The 18,371-nt window shown below is 37.2% G+C and overlaps 2 protein-coding genes across 3 annotated transcripts; both read left to right on the top strand.

Moving 5' to 3' along the window:
• Positions 1–1,053: 1,053 nt before the first annotated feature.
• LOC113110402 (solute carrier family 35 member E4) lies at positions 1,054–10,335 on the top strand. Of its 2 annotated transcripts, XM_026274597.1 has the most exons (3): positions 1,054–1,197; positions 3,168–3,781; positions 6,244–10,335. In XM_026274597.1, the coding sequence occupies exons 2-3, from the start codon at positions 3,187–3,189 to the stop codon at positions 6,798–6,800; spliced, it is 1,152 nt and encodes a 383-aa protein (XP_026130382.1). In that variant the 5' UTR covers positions 1,054–1,197; positions 3,168–3,186; the 3' UTR covers positions 6,801–10,335. The 2 variants fall into 2 exon arrangements, with proteins under 2 accessions (XP_026130382.1, XP_026130381.1); XM_026274596.1 differs by lacking the exon at positions 1,054–1,197 and having other exon boundaries at positions 2,959–3,781.
• Positions 10,336–12,830: 2,495 nt separating this feature from the next.
• smtna (smoothelin a) lies at positions 12,831–18,234 on the top strand. Its single transcript, XM_026274614.1, has 8 exons — positions 12,831–13,043; positions 14,700–14,828; positions 14,935–15,010; positions 15,333–15,467; positions 15,572–15,635; positions 15,716–15,839; positions 16,328–16,479; positions 17,114–18,234. Exons 2-8 carry the CDS (start codon positions 14,712–14,714, stop codon positions 17,259–17,261), a joined length of 816 nt encoding a protein of 271 aa, XP_026130399.1. The 5' UTR covers positions 12,831–13,043; positions 14,700–14,711; the 3' UTR covers positions 17,262–18,234.
• Positions 18,235–18,371: the final 137 nt, after the last annotated feature.

The following is an 18,371-nucleotide window of genomic DNA, read 5'->3' as shown; positions in this document are numbered from 1 at the left end:
GAGTGAAAATAAGAACGACTGCGGATATGCCAGCACTTGGTTTTCACATGACCAAAGGTGTTTTTAGGAGTCTCACTTGCAAGCGTCAGACCACTGATTCGTCAAACCTGCTTCCCTGCAGTCTGTGTTCTTCAGACTTTATTTTGTATTTAGAAATCAATATGCTTCGGGGAAATGTAGTGAAGTAAAAGTGAAAGTTGGAACTTGAGTGAAAAAAGTACAGATACTCCCAAAAAATACTTAAGTACTGTAATGAAGTATTTTTACTTCATTACACTACACCACTTCTCTCAGGCCTTCCAAGATGTAGATGAGATTCAGGTTCCTCTGCAGTGAATGGGTGCCATCAGAATGAGAGTCCAAACAGCTGATAAAAACATCACAATAATCCACAAGGGATCCACATTCCACACCTCTCCTGTCCATCAGTTAATGTCTTGTGAAATTAAAGATGTATGTTTGTGAGAAACAAATGAACAATTCTAAGAAACAATCAAAATATGAATCCATAAATTGCTTTTTCCAGTAACATTTTTGATCAGAACTGTTTTTGACTCCTTGAGCTGTACATATTTCTCTCCTGATAAGTCCTAATGTGATAAGGTTTTTTTTTGCGTGAAAAAGCAATATTATGAATTGTAGACTCTGCACTGGAGTCGTGTGGATTATTGTGATGTTTTTATCAGCTGTTTGGACTCTCATTCTGACGGCACCCATTCACTGCAGAGGATCCACTGGAGAGCAAGTGATGTAAAGCAATTTTTTTTCCAAATCTATTCCTAGGAAGAAATTGACCTTCTTGAATTGTCTGAGGGTGTGTGGATTTTCAGCAAATTATTATTTTTGAGTGAACTATTCCTTTAAAAACCATCCAAAGAAGCTGAATTTAATGAGAGGAAACAAAAGGATATGGTTATTCAGAAATATAGCCATATAGGATATAGAAAACGATGCAACTGTTATTAACGAAACAAATAATCATTCTTTGAGATGTTGAAGCATATTTTGTAAACGCGCCCGTGCACGCGCCAGCAGCAGCACGCGACGCCTCGGTCACTGCTCAGCAGCGCGGTGGTGACGTATTGCACAGCTGATCTGAGCTGATCTGGCGACAACTGGCCGCTCAGCGAAAGGGCCGATGGTCTCTGAGAACAGAATATAACTAAACGCATCTAGCTTCAGCAGTGCGGGAACAAGGTAAGAGACCAGGGACATACGATTGATCTTATCGGACATGGCACTGATGAATTTGGCTCTGTTTAGTATGGTATTATACTGTGTTGACGCGGAGCGATGTGTTTATATCCTCTGTTAGACCGCTAAACGCCGGTGTGAGGTCTACTAGAGTCATTCATGAGCTTTAACGCTGGAACGAAGCTTTTTGCTTTCATGATTCACTGGACGTGACTTAGCGTTGCTGTGCTGATCAAGACAGGTGCATCCTTCATATGCTCCGACTCTAACCGACAGTCGTATTACCGAGTTGATAGGGAATATACAGAATAAACACACGTTTTTGGCTTGAACAGCCTCCATGAAAATAACATTTACAAACGGGACAGAAAATATGCTGCAATGACTAGACGTCATCGACCAGCGACGTCTGTACACACGAACGACCTCAGTTCATGCAGATTAATGTTGCTTTAGTATAGCTAGTAGAGAGACTGAGAAACAATTTGATTACTGGTTAATTTAATTGGGCACCCCATCACGGGATCCTGGAGGAGACAAGCCTCTATAATGGACCACAGAGAGCTTTTGCGCGCTGTCAATCTAAAAGCCACCGATCAGTGAAGTCAGCGACAAAATCCTTGAGGGACTCAATATCCCGACTGTTTATCCAGCACAGTCGTAATTTGTTTAGCATTTGCTTACAACGAACCATTTTAATACAGTATTTTGAATAAACTAGGAGTGACCAATCCACAACCGGCAGCGGAACATGAGCCCATCTCTGATTGGTCGACTGGAGTATTATGTTTTCCTACAGTCTGTACGGTGGTGGGGATTCATTGCAGAGACTCGAATCTTTTTAATCAAATAATTAATTCGCAAATGATGTGAAATGTGGGTGAAGGGGCGGTTCACCAACAAATGAGAATGCTGTTGTAATTTACTCACCCTCATGTCTTTTTAAAACTTTCTTACTTTTGCAGAGCCTAAAAGAAGATATTTTGTAGAATGTTGGTAACCATACTGTTTTGATGAGCTACTATTGATTTAACATTTTCTCAAATTGTTTATGTTACACAGAAGAAAGGGAGTCATATAGGTTAGCAACGACATGAGGGCGAGTAAATTATGACACAATTTTCATTTGGGTGAACTATCACTTTTGGGTATATATCTGTAATGTATTATATAAAGAAACAGTTTAATTTATTTAGAAAAAATAATATTATAATTGTGTGTAAAACATCATTTGGAAATATTTAGTTTCTATTGTTACATTATAAGGTTTATCAACCCATTTTAATACTGTTTTAGTAATACATGTATTGTTTATTTATGCTTGTATTTACACTTTTAAATCTAGTTTTTATTTATATCTATTTTTATTTGTTTTAGTTGTTATGCTCAAACCTTCTTTCATTTAGTCTAATTTGATTTAATAATAATATACAGTACAGTAAATATTATATTTAAAAACACAAGAAAAATTGGTATTCAAGAGGAAAATATAAGCGTTGGAAATGACCGTCGATTCATTATACCTAAGCAAACCGTTTTGCTTTTTGTAGCACTTGAAATCCTTGCGCAAGTGAATGAATTCGTCATAACATATTATACACCATTTATACCATTTTAAGCATGAAATATAGGCAGAAATAGTATAGCAGTAATGTCATTTCGGAGCATTATAAAAGCTTTGTTCAAACGAACCGATTCGTTCGGGAATGAATCACCACTACTGCTCACGCCCAAAATAAGCTCCCACGTCTTACGTCACAAACCAGACCCATGACACACAATAATAACACGTGTATACAAGCCGGGATGTTGTTCCTGTCCGCTTCCAAAACACACGGTTGCTACAGCGGCTTGAGTCAGGATATCGCCAGAGACTGAATGAACACTTCCGACTTGTAACGCCACTGCGTTTTTTTGATTCGCGGAGATGAGAGGTGCATTTACGTTACGATCTTAATGTGTTTACCCTGCAGATGCGAAGATGAAACGAACATGATCAGAGCCGATGGCCCCTCCACCAAGAGCGAGGAGCCCCGGGACGCGGGGAGCAGGACGAGGCAACCCCCAGAAATGCTGCACCTCATGTTCGCTGTGTCCGTGTGGCTGGTGACGGGCACCACTATATCCAGCCTCAACAAATGGATATTTGCCGTGTACAATTTCAGATACCCGCTGCTTCTGTCAGCCCTCCACATGCTGACGGCGATCGTGGTGGACTACGGACTGATCAAGTGCAGGGTGATCCGGCACAGAGGCTTCGGAGAGCAGGATTTAACCACCAGCGCCAAATGCAAGGTGTTCCTGCTGAGCTTGACCTTCTGTGCCAGCATCGCGTTTGGCAACGTGGGACTCACTTATGTGCAGCTCTCGTTCGCGCAGATGATCTACACCACAACGCCGCTGTTCACGCTGGCCATTTCCACGCTGATTCTGGGGAAGCAGCACCACTTCCTGAAGTACACCGCGATGATGCCCATCTGCCTCGGGGCGTCGTTCAGCATCATGGGCGAGGTCCAGTTCGACCAGACCGGCTGCCTGTTCGTGTTCGCCGCCACTATGTTGAGAGGCGTGAAATCCATTCAACAAAGTACGTTCTGTTGTTATTATTATTAATAAGAAAAATATTTAAATTGAAAACAGAGGAAAGCCAAAATAAAATAAAACAGTACAACACAACAATAATATACAGTAAAATAAAATAAATAATATACAAGGGGAAAAGTGTACGTCAATAAAGTAATAAAGCTTTGAGTGTTCGATTCATATGAGCGAATCGATTCGTTTGAATGATTCGATTTAATGAGATGTTAACTCAAATGTGTAAAAACAATACACTAGTATTTTACAATACACTAGTGGCATGTGTCTCATGTTCAGCTTTAAAGTATTTCATTGGCCACAAACACCTTTTTTTTAAAAAGATATAATAAATCCACATGCAGTGAACACGAACTGGAAAATGTCATAAGAATGAATAGGTCAAAGTAAGGTGTGGGGACCTTCAGATTCCTAAAGGAGTCAAGTGATTCATAACACCGTTCGAATTGTTTTTATTGGATCACCCAAATGAATCGGTTCACACAAGCGATTTGTTCGAGAATCGGATGACTAGTTCGATTCCCCATAACCCGCAGTTGAACTGCAGAGCGTTTTTCTAATCAGTTTGACAATAAAACCTGTTAATTTTTTTATAAAGATATTTGAAGGTTCATCTAACTTAATCAAAATTCAAAAAGCCCCCAGCTGTTTGTTTGTTTTTTATTGACAAATGAAAATATTCTAACTAAATGTTCCTGAGAGCAGAGCCTATTTTTTGTCCCTACTTCACATTCACATGCTCATCATTTTTGTAAGTTCCTGGTGTGTGTCTGAGTCCGAGAGGAAAACGTCCTGTCTGCCAAAAGCTGGCACATCCTGTTCCAGACACTATCCTGTGAACAGCTGCTGCTGCTTCTGTTGTTTTATCCAAGTAGCAACGACCTCACAGTACTGGATAGGGATCACATACTTGACTGTTTTTGATTTCTTAAAATGAGAGTCAGCTGAGCTCCATTAGTGTAAGTGATGTCCTCACTAGAGTAATTCTGTAGGTGCCTGGCCCTGAGAACATCAGGGAGTCTGTGGCAGAACTGAGGGCGAGTCTGCGGTTTACTGGCAGAACCTGTTTTGTACACTTTTTATGACTACAGACAGTATCTTGTCAAAGACAGCTGCAGCTGTATATGTTGATGTTATTCAATGCTATGTGTGTCAAAGAAAATTCTTAGTCACTGTAGAATTACACAACACAACCTACAGTTAGCATGTAAGCTAAATGAGCAGTGCCTTGTTTTTAACAAAGTCACCTTTGTTTGTTGTTCTCCACAACTAAAGCTATGATGGGTCAATATTAGAAGCAACCAAGTGCATGTTATTATTATTATTATTATTACTAATACGAATACTACTAATATTAATAATTAAAACCAAAACATTTTATTGGCCTTTATTAAAAATAAATAAATAATAAAAATAATTTATATATATATATATATTACATATACATATATAAGGCAAATAAAAAGTTTTGGGCAGGGTGTGATATTATCATTAACTATTTATAATAACAATAATAATTTATTATTTTTGTAAATCAGGAGGTGTTATAGTGAACATTAATAAGAATGTAGAAAGTTAGATGTATATAATTTAATATATAGTTAAAGTGTAGCCTTGGTCAGGGAGTGATTATTATTATTATTATTGTTATTATTATTTAATTATAAAAAAACACAAGAAATTTAAACGGAATTTTATTATTGAAGATGTATTGTAGCAGTTTAGACAACGTAGAAATAAAGCTTGATTCATGATATAAAATAATATAATTATATTATAAATATAATAAATATTATTATAATTAATGTAAAATATGGTAATGTGTTTAAATTGAATTTACTAAATTACGTAGATGTTTAATAATGAATTAATTGACTGTAAAGTTGTTGATGCAATTTACAGGACACACAAGATATTACATTTGAACATATTACAGAAATCCAAATTTGTATTAAATTCTAAAGAATGACCGTGCATTGGCTAAAGATAATTTTGCCTCATTTTGCCAAATTATAACATATTAGTTTGATTACTCAACTCTCCACTCAGAAAAATCAAACAAAACAAAATTATATATATATATATATATATATATATATATATATATATATATATATATATATATATATATATATACTAAATTTTTTGTAATTTATTTAGATTGTAATTAATGTATTCGCCCACTTTGTATTCTTGGTCCAGGAGAGATACTCCATGTGGTTTATCTGGGTCATCTGTTGGTTTTAGATTTCAGTGGACTATTTTAGTTGTGACCGTTGCATCACAGAGGTTAAGGTTGTTTACTATATGCGTCACACTATATCTTAGCATGTGCTTCGGTAAATAACAATCCAGATGACCAAAAAATGTGTGTCAGTGCTGAGCAACTACATACAGAGGTGTAATAGCTAAACTAACACACTTTGTCTTTTGTATATGAATAATTATCAGGCATCTTGCTCCAGGAGGAGAAGATCAACTCTGTCTTCCTGCTGTATCTGATGTCCATCCCCAGCTTCTGCATCCTGGCCGTAGCCGCCCTGGCTCTGGAGAACTGGGCCGCGCTGCAGTCCCCTTTCCAGTATGACCACCACCTCTGGGGTTTCATCTTGCTCAGCTGCCTGGGCTCAGTGCTTTACAACCTGGCCAGCTGCTGTGTCATCACCCTGACCTCCGCTGTCACGCTGCACATCCTGGGGAACCTGAATGTGGTGGGGAACCTGCTGCTGTCCCAGCTGCTGTTTGGGCACGAGCTGACGGCTCTTAGCTGTGCAGGAGCTGTGCTCACCCTCTCAGGCGTGATCATCTACCAGAACTCAGAGATCATCGTAGCTTACATCGACACACGGAGAGCCAGGACACCAGCCGGTGGCAGTGAAGAGGACGTGGTTTGTGTTAAGAAGAATGAGTCGAGCATATCAGAGAATCCAGAAGAAGAATCATTTTCAGAAGCAGCTCAAGAACCTAACGAGAGGACAGAGAACCAGGTGCATGAGAAAATGGACTGAAGGGACTTAAAGGCTGTGTTTCAAAACCTAGTGAACTGCAGTGCTGCTGTCTATAGCCAAACTCCTCACTTTACAAGTACAAGGAAAGTGAAAAGGGGTCATGGCTCTCTTTGGTCCACAACCACTTTCATTAGATGGAAAAGAGAAGCTTATAGCCAGAGTTATTGTAGTTCACTAAAACAATAAAATAAGGTGCTCATTGAAATAGAATAAATGTTAACTAAAGTTATTTATTTTGTTTTGCAAATTTTAGGTGGTTGCCAAAACTGAAATATTTACTAAAATGTACTAAAATATATGTTTATATATAAAAAGCACAACAAAATGACTAAAAGCCTTGTGGGCAGTGCGCCGATATATAGAGCCATTGCGCGACGGTGTCCCGAGTTCGAATCCCTGCTGGAGGATCTCTCCGCACCCCTCTCTCTCTCTCTCTCTCTCTCTCTCTCTCTCTCTCTCTCTCTCTCTCACTTCGTTTCATGTCTACAATACTGTCCTACCATGATAAAAGGCCAAAAACGGCCACAAAAAAAAAATCTAACAGAAAATGACACTTGTAACTAAGTAACAGTAACATCTGGCATGCTTTACAATGGCAGCAATTTGTTAATCACACAAGTAGCACTCGTGACACAAAGCGCACAAGAAACAGCCGAACATAGGTTTTGAATTAGACTTTATTTGGTATTGATTGTTCGATACATGGCCATTACAAAATGTTGTTCTTGTCGTGTCTGATTTGTTTCTTTCTAGACGTGATAAATAGTTTTGCTCGTGTTTAAACTTGACTTTAGTGTATCGCTTCCCCTTCACACAAGCACTCGTCAACATGGCCATCTAGGGTTTTTGCCCTGTGTTTGTTGTCTGTTTTTCTGTTTTAAGGTTGCCACCTTGTGGACAAACTATTTAGTGCAAAAAAAATTTCAAGACACACGTGAGTTAAGCAAACAGAGCATGTTCAAATAGTAAAATCTACCTGCACATACAAACCCAAGTATACTTTGGGTGTAGAGTTTGGCATTAGCATGTTGCAAAGCTAACACTGTGATACTGTAATATGCAAAATACAAAGCACACCAATACAGGATAAAATAGTCTATTTTGAATTCAATTGAACTATTTTATTGATACATTTTTCAGTTTTGAATAAATTAAGTATATTTACATTCAATGTTTGCCATCTATGATGCCAAATAAATGCAGTCTTACATAGACAGTTCACTAGGTTTTGCAACAGAAGACTGAGCATCATCCAGTGTTAGCTGGTTTAATATGGAGTCTGATCAGATACGAGGTCTGCTGGATGGCGGGGATGATGAGGATGGTGATATTGGAGGTGTAGTTTTCCCCAGAACCTCCTCACTGTGCCAGGATATTTAATTTCAGTCATCCTTTCAATGGAGAAGCACCATCTACCAGAGCTCTGAGACTGATTGACTGACTCAGCACATGCCTTTTTTTAGCAGATGCCGACGGCAACAGTTTGTTTGATTTTATTACCTCTGTTTTGCCAACACACGCTTATAAGTGCGTGGAAACTCCTGCATGAGCCTCGGGAAGATCTCCAACATCCTGCCATATTCATTCTGTGACTGTGTGTCTATCTAATGCACTGTGAAATACAACTGCTCCGTTTGCTCTGGTCCTCTTTAGCCGTTACTGGACTAGTTGGCACTTCTTGACTACTAAAGATAGTCACACAAAAAGATACATAGGAATAATGTATTTTTAGATACTGTAACTCAGCCGTCTTGATTTGGTGATATGGGACGGTATATTTTGAGGCAGCTTTCTGTAGGATGCCATGTTTAAATATGTACAGCATTATCACTTTTCGTCTTGGTTAAGTTTACATAATGAAGACAAGGAAGATTACTGGCTCCTTACTTGGGTTCACTTTTATTCATCTTGGTGCACTATTTAGAAACGTTCTTTCCAAGATTGATGGTTTTTTGTTTTGTTTGTTTTTTTCAAGGCATGTTCCTGACAAGCTTGATCGAGATTCACCCCGAGTAACAGCTGAGAACTTTTTTTAAGTATGTAACATTATGAAAAGGCAGGCAGGTTTAAACTGGTGACTTTTATGTAATTCCCAGTGCGGGTAATTATGAATAGCTTTCTCTAAGGAGTCTCAGACATCTTTAGCACACTATTATCTCTTAGGAGAAATCAAAATGATATCGTCTCTCTCATTGTCCTCTTTAAATCCTCCACTAAAGGCCTGGCTCGTCTCCTCTGAGTGGGTGTTCATCTTTTTTTCATAAGTTTCTTGATGGATTTGTTTTATTGATGCCTGCTGGACAGTATTATTTTCCCTCCACTTTGATTTGTGTGTTTTGATGCTGTTCTAAAAATAAAATAAAAAACTTGACAGTAAAAAAAGGTTATAGACCCAGGTACACGGCAAGGTCATTCCCTCAAAGAGTTGTGTTGCCATCTGCTGGAGAGAAAGCGGATTTGCATTTATTATTATGACTTCGTTTATATCCGAATTGAAGTGCATTAGATTAAAAAAAATATATATATCAGGCAGTTTGCCTTTTTCCCAGCATGTTGGGAATTCATAGCTGGGGTTTAGTGTGACATAACAAAACACTCACTGATTTTTGGGTTTTTAGATTTGGCTAACAGGAAATGAATGAGGATGTGAATGTATCTCAGTGGGTGTTGAAGTTTACGCAGTCTTATGGAGTCATAATAAAAGCCTACACTGACTCAAGTGTGCCTACCTGAGGGAAACACTTATAAGGTCTCAACTGTCCTTTCATGCTTCTGTTGTTTGCACTCATTACTTCACTTAGTGAGCAGCATCAGGAAAAGCATCATACAAGATCATATACTGTATGTACAGGATCGATCTAGGTATGGTTAATGGCCTATGGTCATCATTTTAAAAGTGACACATTAAACACAGCCTAGCTGTCCGGTCACATTTAATGTTGCTAATCAAAATCCAGTTATTTCAGCAAGAACTGGTTGGGAAATTATTCATGAAAATGCACCTCACTGACCAACAGAAGGTTGATTTGTTTAAAGGTGACTTGAGTGTAAACTCTGCTTCGTGCATCGCTTTTTCTCTGAAATTGCGCTAAAGTGACTGCACCTTATCACTGAACGCATGTTACGCAACACTGCGTATTCATAACTGTGTAATGTTCATCCAGTATCTCTGTACCACAAGCACATCGATTAACTGCAATTAATATGAAATGATTATCAACAGAATGAAAGCGAAGTTACTCTTCGCCATCACACATGATGTGAGGGTTGTCAGAAAAATACCTCAGATGTTATTGTTTATTCCTGTAATGACATTTGTTGACATTTTACTGGGTCACTAATGTACTGGATAATGGGTCTTTTATTGGTTGCAGCGCAAAATTGCACTGATGATTTGCATAAATGTTTTTTTTTTTTTTTTATATCTGCAAAATATCAGATGTAAATACTTATTTTATTATATTTATGTATTTTACAATCATGAAAAGTTGTTAATATACTGGTACAATAAACAGTCTCATGCCGTCTGCTGTCACATGTCAATATAGTAGCAGCGTGCTATTTAAGTATTAGCTAGCAGTATGCTCAAGTCTGCTAGCAACAGCTAAAACATGTTAGGAATGTGTTCAAATATACTAAAAACATGCTTAAACATGTTAGTAATCATACTATAAACATGTTAGCAAAGTGTTGAAATGTTAGAAATATGTCAAAACATGCTAAAAATGGTAAAACATGTTAACTGTGTTAAAACTTTAGCATGTTAAAATATTATAAATATGCCAAAACATGCTACAGAAACATGTAAAAACATTAGAAATATGCAAAAAACATGTTATTAAGGTGTTAAAACCTACTCTAAACATTTTAGCAACATATTAAATCATACTAGAAACATGTAAAAACATGTTAGGAATGTGTTCAAATATGCTAGCATGATAGTGGTCTAGTATAGCCTGAATTGTTTTCTTGTTTAAAAAAAAAATATATATAAAAACTACCATGAGAAACTTAACATTGTTGATTGTTTTCATAACTTACCCACAAGATATAAACAATATGCATGTTAACATAATTTTAGCATGAAAAATGTCACTTACCAACCTTTTTTGTGTAAAGCTATATAAAAATGTAAAAACAAATTGGTGTCACAACCAACAAAAGACGGACAAAGTACACAACTCTGTTATTTGAGTGAAAGATACTGCTGGTCAAATATTACTCCATTACAAGTGAAAGTTGTAAAGGCAGATTTTTACTTAAGTAAAAGTAAAGAAATACTTGCATTTAAAAGTACTTAAGTACCAAAAATTAATTTTCCTCTATTATGCCAATGCTCTTTTATTATTGTTGTATGTATCTCACACAGCTCTGTAAACACACATCTATGTTTAGCCATTCATCCACATTTGAACCAAGTGGATACTGAAATGGCTGTAAATACAAACAGATAAGAAAAAAATTATCAAGCCTGCTTTAAAACACAGCAACACAACTCTAGTTGTATAACTTTACAACAGCAACCCTGCTTTAACCAAAAAAAGCAAAACAGCAAGATTTAACATCAAAATTAAAATGTCAGAAATGCTCTAATAGCTCTCGCTGTACTTTAATGACATACACAGAACAGTCTGTACAGTGCTGCTTCAAGTCAAACACCACTGTGTTTTGGAGATGCACAACAGTTGTTCTGTGGCTTCATGTATAATATTTTCATTTACACAATTTAGCCAAATCAGACAATAATGTGTCTAATAAATACCACAATATTAACTTCTTATTATTGAATTGTTGTCAATAAATATCACATTTGCAACTGATCAGTATTCAAAAAAGCTGTGAAATCACTTCACATAACCCTACAAGAGTGATTACTTACAGACTGTCAAAAGAGGCACATGTTAGAGAAGAAAATAAATCACCCACTGACTTTCAAAGCTGCTACATAGTCATGACTTTCTACTTCAAGGACTTTAATAGAAATGTTGTGGAGTGAAAAGTACAATATTTATTTTTCAAATATAGTGAAGTTAAAGTCATGGGTTTCCAGAAAAAATAATTAATACAGTAGTTATGCAATAAAGTAGAGTACTCAAGAAAATGTACTTCGTCCCTTGATCTGGAAAGCATCTGCTGTGTACAAACATCTGACAGACGTCTGTGAGATGTCAGTTTTACATAAACATCTTAAAAATCATATAATAGACGTCTATTTGACATCTGATACGAAACGTCCTATAAACGTAAAAAAAAAAACATCTTGCAGATGTAAATAGATGACTCTGTCAAATAGATGACTCTGTGATGTACGTGTGCTATCATGACTGAACTTAACTTATACCGAACCTTATATTTTCATTGAGCTGACAGCAGCCAGTTGAGCAAAACTAGTATTTCCTCCATGTTGAAAGTTATGAAACATTCCATTGTAAGTGCCTTTGCATAACCCCGTCACTATAACAGCACCACTATTGTATAATTAGCCTAATATGCCGCATTAGTCACAATGACTCGCTGAACATCAAGTCTAAGTCAAGGTTTCCTTCACCCTCACTGTTTCCATGTGTCATGCTAGCTGTCTCTGCCAGCTAATGACCACAATCAGCCACCACGAGGTGGAGCCAAACACTCCTTTTTCATCACAACGCCTCCATCATACTCTAATGTTGTGAATGTGAAAACGTACTTGTGCCAATGACATTTCTGGCCCATGCTTTTGCAGATAAATGCTGCGACGAGCATGTTTATGTCTGCATAGGAAATAAGGATCTGTGTAAACATGAAGGTGTGCTGCTATGCAACATCATTCTTATGCCTTAATAAGGCCGTGTTCTCCGTCTGTCCACTCATTCACTGTTTAGTTCTGCTCAGAGCCAGGCCACCTGCTTATACAATCAGTGTCAACACAGCATGCTGGAGGAGCACGGTTTATCTCAACATTTTCTTTCCTCTGGTTTTCAAACATATAAATACTCCATTACCACTTTTGAAAGTGACAGTGTTATAATCGGAGTAAAAACTGACGGAAAGGAAAGATCAAGAGAAGCAGTGCCAAATACGTCACTAATACTAAATGTCCCGTTCTGCTCTTTCCACTTTTTTTCCCCTGGTCCCTTCAGAAGAGGTTGATGAGGGTCGGGGTGGGAGGGCTCTTACAGAGACTCTGAAAAACTCAGTCACTCCAGCATCTGAGTTGAGTTGAGTGTATGTGATCCTTTTTCTCGGACAGCTGCAGTCAGATCGGTGAGCTTCATCTTTCTGTTTCTTGTTGTTTTTCTAATGTATTTCCATCCATCTTTCAGTGTAGTGATTGTGTGATTACATAACAGCTATTAGACCAGTGTGCAGTAAATTGTGCTAATTGTTTGACATTATTATGTGTTATTAGGGTAAAACTGTATTATGGCATTCAGAAAACAATATGATCTATTCTGCTAGCTTCAGCCCACACATACTAACACACAACAGGACTAAAGTATATCTTGATGATGGTACTCAAAATGCTGACAGAGCTTTTCTCAGAATTTTTCTGAGCCACTTTTGAATTGGCTTTTGGTCTACACAGATATCAGAGTAGTTTAAGGCATTAGCTATGAACATGATCCACTAATGTTTGACAACTATGGAGAAATGGGATATGTTCTGGGATATGTTGATGGGATGGGGGGAGAGAAATAATTATTTTTCAATGCTTTTGTGCGTGAACACAGAGTTTCTTGGGGGAACTTCATTCCCAAAGCGCAATAATCTATTCCCTCCTTTAGTGGTCAAATTGGTAAGCTGTTCCCTCATTTTAATCAAGTTATGGCATCACCACAATTGAACTAAAATGAGGGAGCTGATTAAAAAATAATGGGAACAAAGTAGTACAACGTAGCCGGTATTTGACTACAGCACTGGAACTTATTAATAAATTATGGGAATAAATTCTTTAATTGTGATATATATATATATATATATATATATATATATATATATATATATATATATATATATATATATATAAATCTAAATTGTATATATATATGTAAATATAATTTAAAACCTACGAAACACTCTTATTTATATAAAAAAGTTAATGTCTGGATTGATACTTTCTGTCTGCAGTGGTATTATTATATTTTTTAATTATTAAATGGATAGTTCACAAAAAAAATAAATTATGTCTTCATTTGCCTACTCATGCTCATGTCATGCCAAATGTAAAAAATGAGGAAAGATCCCCCCATTCAGTAGAAAATCAAAGGGGTCCAGTGTTGTTTGGGATCTTCTTTCCAAATAGAAAAGAAAGTCATACATGTTTGGAACGACGTGAGAATGATAACAGAGTTTTCCTCCCTTTAATTGTCTAAATATATTTGGGGGACACTGTACTCACTGCAAAGAACTATGGGAAATATTCTCCACTCATAAAGCATGTTATTTCACAGATGTCTTTGTCTATGAGCTGTTTACAGGACTATGGGCAGAAGGTGTGAAACACATGTCAATGCCAACCAGCATAGTTTCTCTATAAGCTGAGATGAATATTTGGACATTGTCTTTCGGATGTCCTTTTCCACATGAATGGACACAAACAGTCATCATTATGTATGGCCTGAAGCAGCTTGACAATTAATATGTAAAAACAATTTTTTTTATGTAATCTGTTTGTTCAGAAGCCGCTCAAACCAATAATTTGGCTGCAGTTAATTAGACTAGCAATTTGCAGCTACAAACATGCATCTCGGGGTTTCTCAAAACATCTCTGTACTAGTAGCTCTCGCACAAAGCATTCAGATAGAATCTCTTTCTTTCAATTTTCCCTAAACATACTCCCTCGTTCCCACGCACACATGGAGATACACACATCTCGTAACCTGGCTCCATCAACACCTCCTGTTCCTCCTTCTGTCCCAGCTGTCACTGAAGATGGAGGGTGAGAAGGGAACATTAGAGACAGGTACCAAAGAGCAACCTGATATGACGGGTCCCCTGACAGCCGAACAGCTGGCAGCTATAGAGGATGAAGAGATCCTCAATAAAATGGTAAGAGGCAACTAATGGCACTACAGGCGCAGTGGGTTTGTTATCATGGTTTGTTTTCTTAACCATATTTAGAAAAGTGTTTCCCTCCTGTTTATGCATGTACCAGCTAGATAAGGCTGTGGATTTTGAGGAGAGGAAAATGATCCGTGCTGCCATGAGAGAACTTCTGAAGAGAAAGAGGGGTGAGGACCGGGTCAATGTCACATATTCAGTATATATGGCTCAGATATGGTCTGCTGGGTCTTATGTGCTTCCTGATATTATTTTAGGTGAATCTCACAAAACTTGTCAGGAATCTGGATTACATTTTACATCTAACATTTGAACAGTAGTGTGTGAAAATAAGAAAATAAGAGATTCTGCCTTTACGACTCCTTACTATTACACAAACAACCAAAGGAAATAAACATAGTGGAAAAAAAAAACTTCTGCTGTTATTTGTTATAACTTTCCTATTCAGAAAACTATTATTTAGTTAGTTTTTGTTTTCTGTGTTTCTGTCAGAGCGGCGTGATAGAGAGCGGGCGGCCCGAATGGAGACCCTGCGTCAGCAGGCTGGTGGAGGAAAGACAGCTGCTGGACTCTGTAAAGACCAGAAACCTGCTAATGGTCCGAGCGGCGCTCAGTACAATGCACACAGTGAGTGACCATCACTCATGAGGCTCTGAATACTATGTACTTTTACTGCACTTCTATCTGCAAGGCTTTGATAACCTTTCCCTTTTTACTTCACTTGGGTACAGGGACAGCTCAGGCAAAATCATTTTCTCCCCCAACCTCTTCATCCTCTCCGAAAGCTGTGGGCAGGTGGGTCATTCTTAAAGTCCTGACAGGATGACAGCGTGGGATGTGTCCCGTTGACTGATTGTGCTGTTTTCCTCTTGAAGCCCGGCTCAGTCCCACGTGGCCAGGGTTAAAGTGCCGGGCAGCTCGGCGGTCAGGGGCCCAAATACCAAAGATGTCAAACAAATGCTGCTGGACTGGTGCCGGGTCAAGACTGAACCATATGAGGTGGGTCTGAAGAGACAAAAGAAGATCAAATCAAACAGTTTCTGTTTTGCTACACGTCTCGGGCTCTTCTAGTCTCCCTGTGTGAGTCTAATGGAAATGTCCAGGTCACATTTGACAACAAAATCAAAGGAGAAAAACAAACCTGTTTCATTTTTACATTTAAAATTGACTTTTACATTACATTTTACATTTATTTTTTGTTAATAATTTGATTTCCAAAACTGTATTGGTTTTTTTAATTCTAATTTCTTATTTTTATGTTAATCTGCATAAATTTAACAAATACTTTAAGTATAAATACTTTTTGTATTTTTATTATAATACTGTAAATTAGGTGTGTGGTTGTGGTTGTCTTTTATCATTTAAATATAAAAAAATAACTAATTGTACTAAAAATGGGTTTTGTTTTAGCAAAAAAACAAAGCACTTTTTTTTATTCTTCACAGCTTTGTTGTGATTCTCCCTCTTATACTTGTTTCTATGTTTAGGGCGTGAACATCCAGAATTTTTCGTCTAGCTGGGCAGACGGTCTGGCGTTTTGTGCCCTGGTGCACAGGTTCTTCCCAGAGGGCTTTGAATATTGCACTCTCGACCCCTATGATCGCAGGGCCAACTTTGAGAAGGCTTTCAAGACTGCAGAGTAAGACACTATTTACTGCATCCACCTTTATATCTCATAAAGAAACTTTCTAGACATACTTGCCCCCCATACCCCACCCCCAAAAAGGGAGGAATAGTAAAAATTCTTATATTTAATATTATCAAATAAAATAATAAAATAATAAAAGAAATATAATAATAATTATATATTTTATTATAATTTCATATTATAATAGTAATAAATGCAATATATTTAATTGTTCAAATATTAATATTTAATGTAATTAATTGTATTTATAATTGATTTTCAATTATAACTCAATTATGTATTTAAATAAGTGTTAAATAATTGTTTGAATAATTTTTCTAATTAACTTAATTTAAATTATTAATTTTTTTTTTCAATCCAGGCACATTTTGTTATTAAAGCCGCATAAATCTTTTATATGAAGATTATATATATACTATTGTATGTGATGTCTTCATATAAAAAAATATGTGTTAGGTTAGCAGAGGAAATGTGGTTAGCAGAGGAAATGTGCTTTAGGTATGTTGCAACAAAAATGTGCTTTTGTCATAAAAAATAATGTCACAATGCAAAAAAAAAAAAAAAATGTAAAAAAAAAAACCCTTAATGGTTCTAAAAATAGGCTTAATTTTCTTTATATGTGTAGGACACTAGCTGACTGTCCTCCCCTGCTGGACGTTGATGACTTGATGCGGATGCGCGAGCCAGACTGGAAGTGTGTGTACACGTATATCCAGGAGTTTTACCGCTGCCTCGCAGAGAAAGGCCTCGTCAAGACTAAAAAGACGCCGTAGAAACTTTCACATTTTGAGCATTTTCACTGTAAATGACCAAAGAATGACAAAAGGCACACAAACATAGCACACATGTGACCTGAAGCTTCTACCAAAGAACAGTCTATTATGTACTTCTGCTCTTCTCTGTTTCATGCACGCATGCAGCGGATGAGGATTATAACCTGTGTGTTTTGTGCTCGGGTACAGCTGGGGCTCTGAAACAGTGCATTCCACTGAGATTACACATGCATTAATCTCAGTAGTCTGAAAGTGTGTGTGTGCGTACATGCGGATGGCTTTTTATGGTACTGCTGCTCCCTGTTTTGAATGCGCTCCAGCACTGAGACACCAGGCTTATAAGGGCATGAGATCTAATGCGGAATTATACTTAACCCAGATTTATCATTTGTTTAAAAATATAGACGAGGGCACTTTTACTATTATATAAGAGTTTAGAAAGAAAAACAAAGCCTTGAAAATGTATCTGCTTTTGCTTGTATGGGCTGAAATATACCAGCTTAAATTGTTTTTGGTTTCTCTCATTTTGTTCAGGATCTGAAGTCCATCCTACTAAGTTTTTGCTTGGTAATACAGTAATGACCCTAGAACTGCACTAAGAGAGATCAGGTCCAATCAAACCTCTGACTCAGGGACAGACGGGCCCTTGAGGCCTGTAAGACGCCTGTAAGTCTTGTTTCAGAAGGCCGATGGTAATTTTCAAGTGCTTTTAAAATGTTCTCGACACTTTATTTGCTGCATGGCTAATGACTTTGGTGTACTTTAGATGTGTATTTTGAGCACAGATATTGACACTCCTGATGTAGCTAATAACATGATAAAAATGATATTACAAGTGTTATTATCTAGTGCTTCAAGTCATACAAGTACAATTTCTGTCAATCTGTATCTGGTTTGATTAAATTATGGGTGTTATTTTCCTCCCACAATGCCTCACCAAGTGTTTGCCAAGTATTATAAAATGTGATAATCTTTGTGCATTTTTTTGTATTTGCTGATGCACACACACACAAACACAATTTATTACTGGATCCTAGTGACAAACCAACTATCACAGAATTCATCAGATCATCTGCTATTACTTCACTGATGGTGGTCCTGTTATTTTCC

The sequence above is a fragment of the Carassius auratus genome, chromosome 10, assembly GCF_003368295.1.
Source record: "Carassius auratus strain Wakin chromosome 10, ASM336829v1, whole genome shotgun sequence".
Taxonomy (NCBI): Eukaryota; Metazoa; Chordata; class Actinopteri; order Cypriniformes; family Cyprinidae; genus Carassius; species Carassius auratus.
This window is presented reverse-complemented; position numbering and strand designations above follow the sequence as displayed.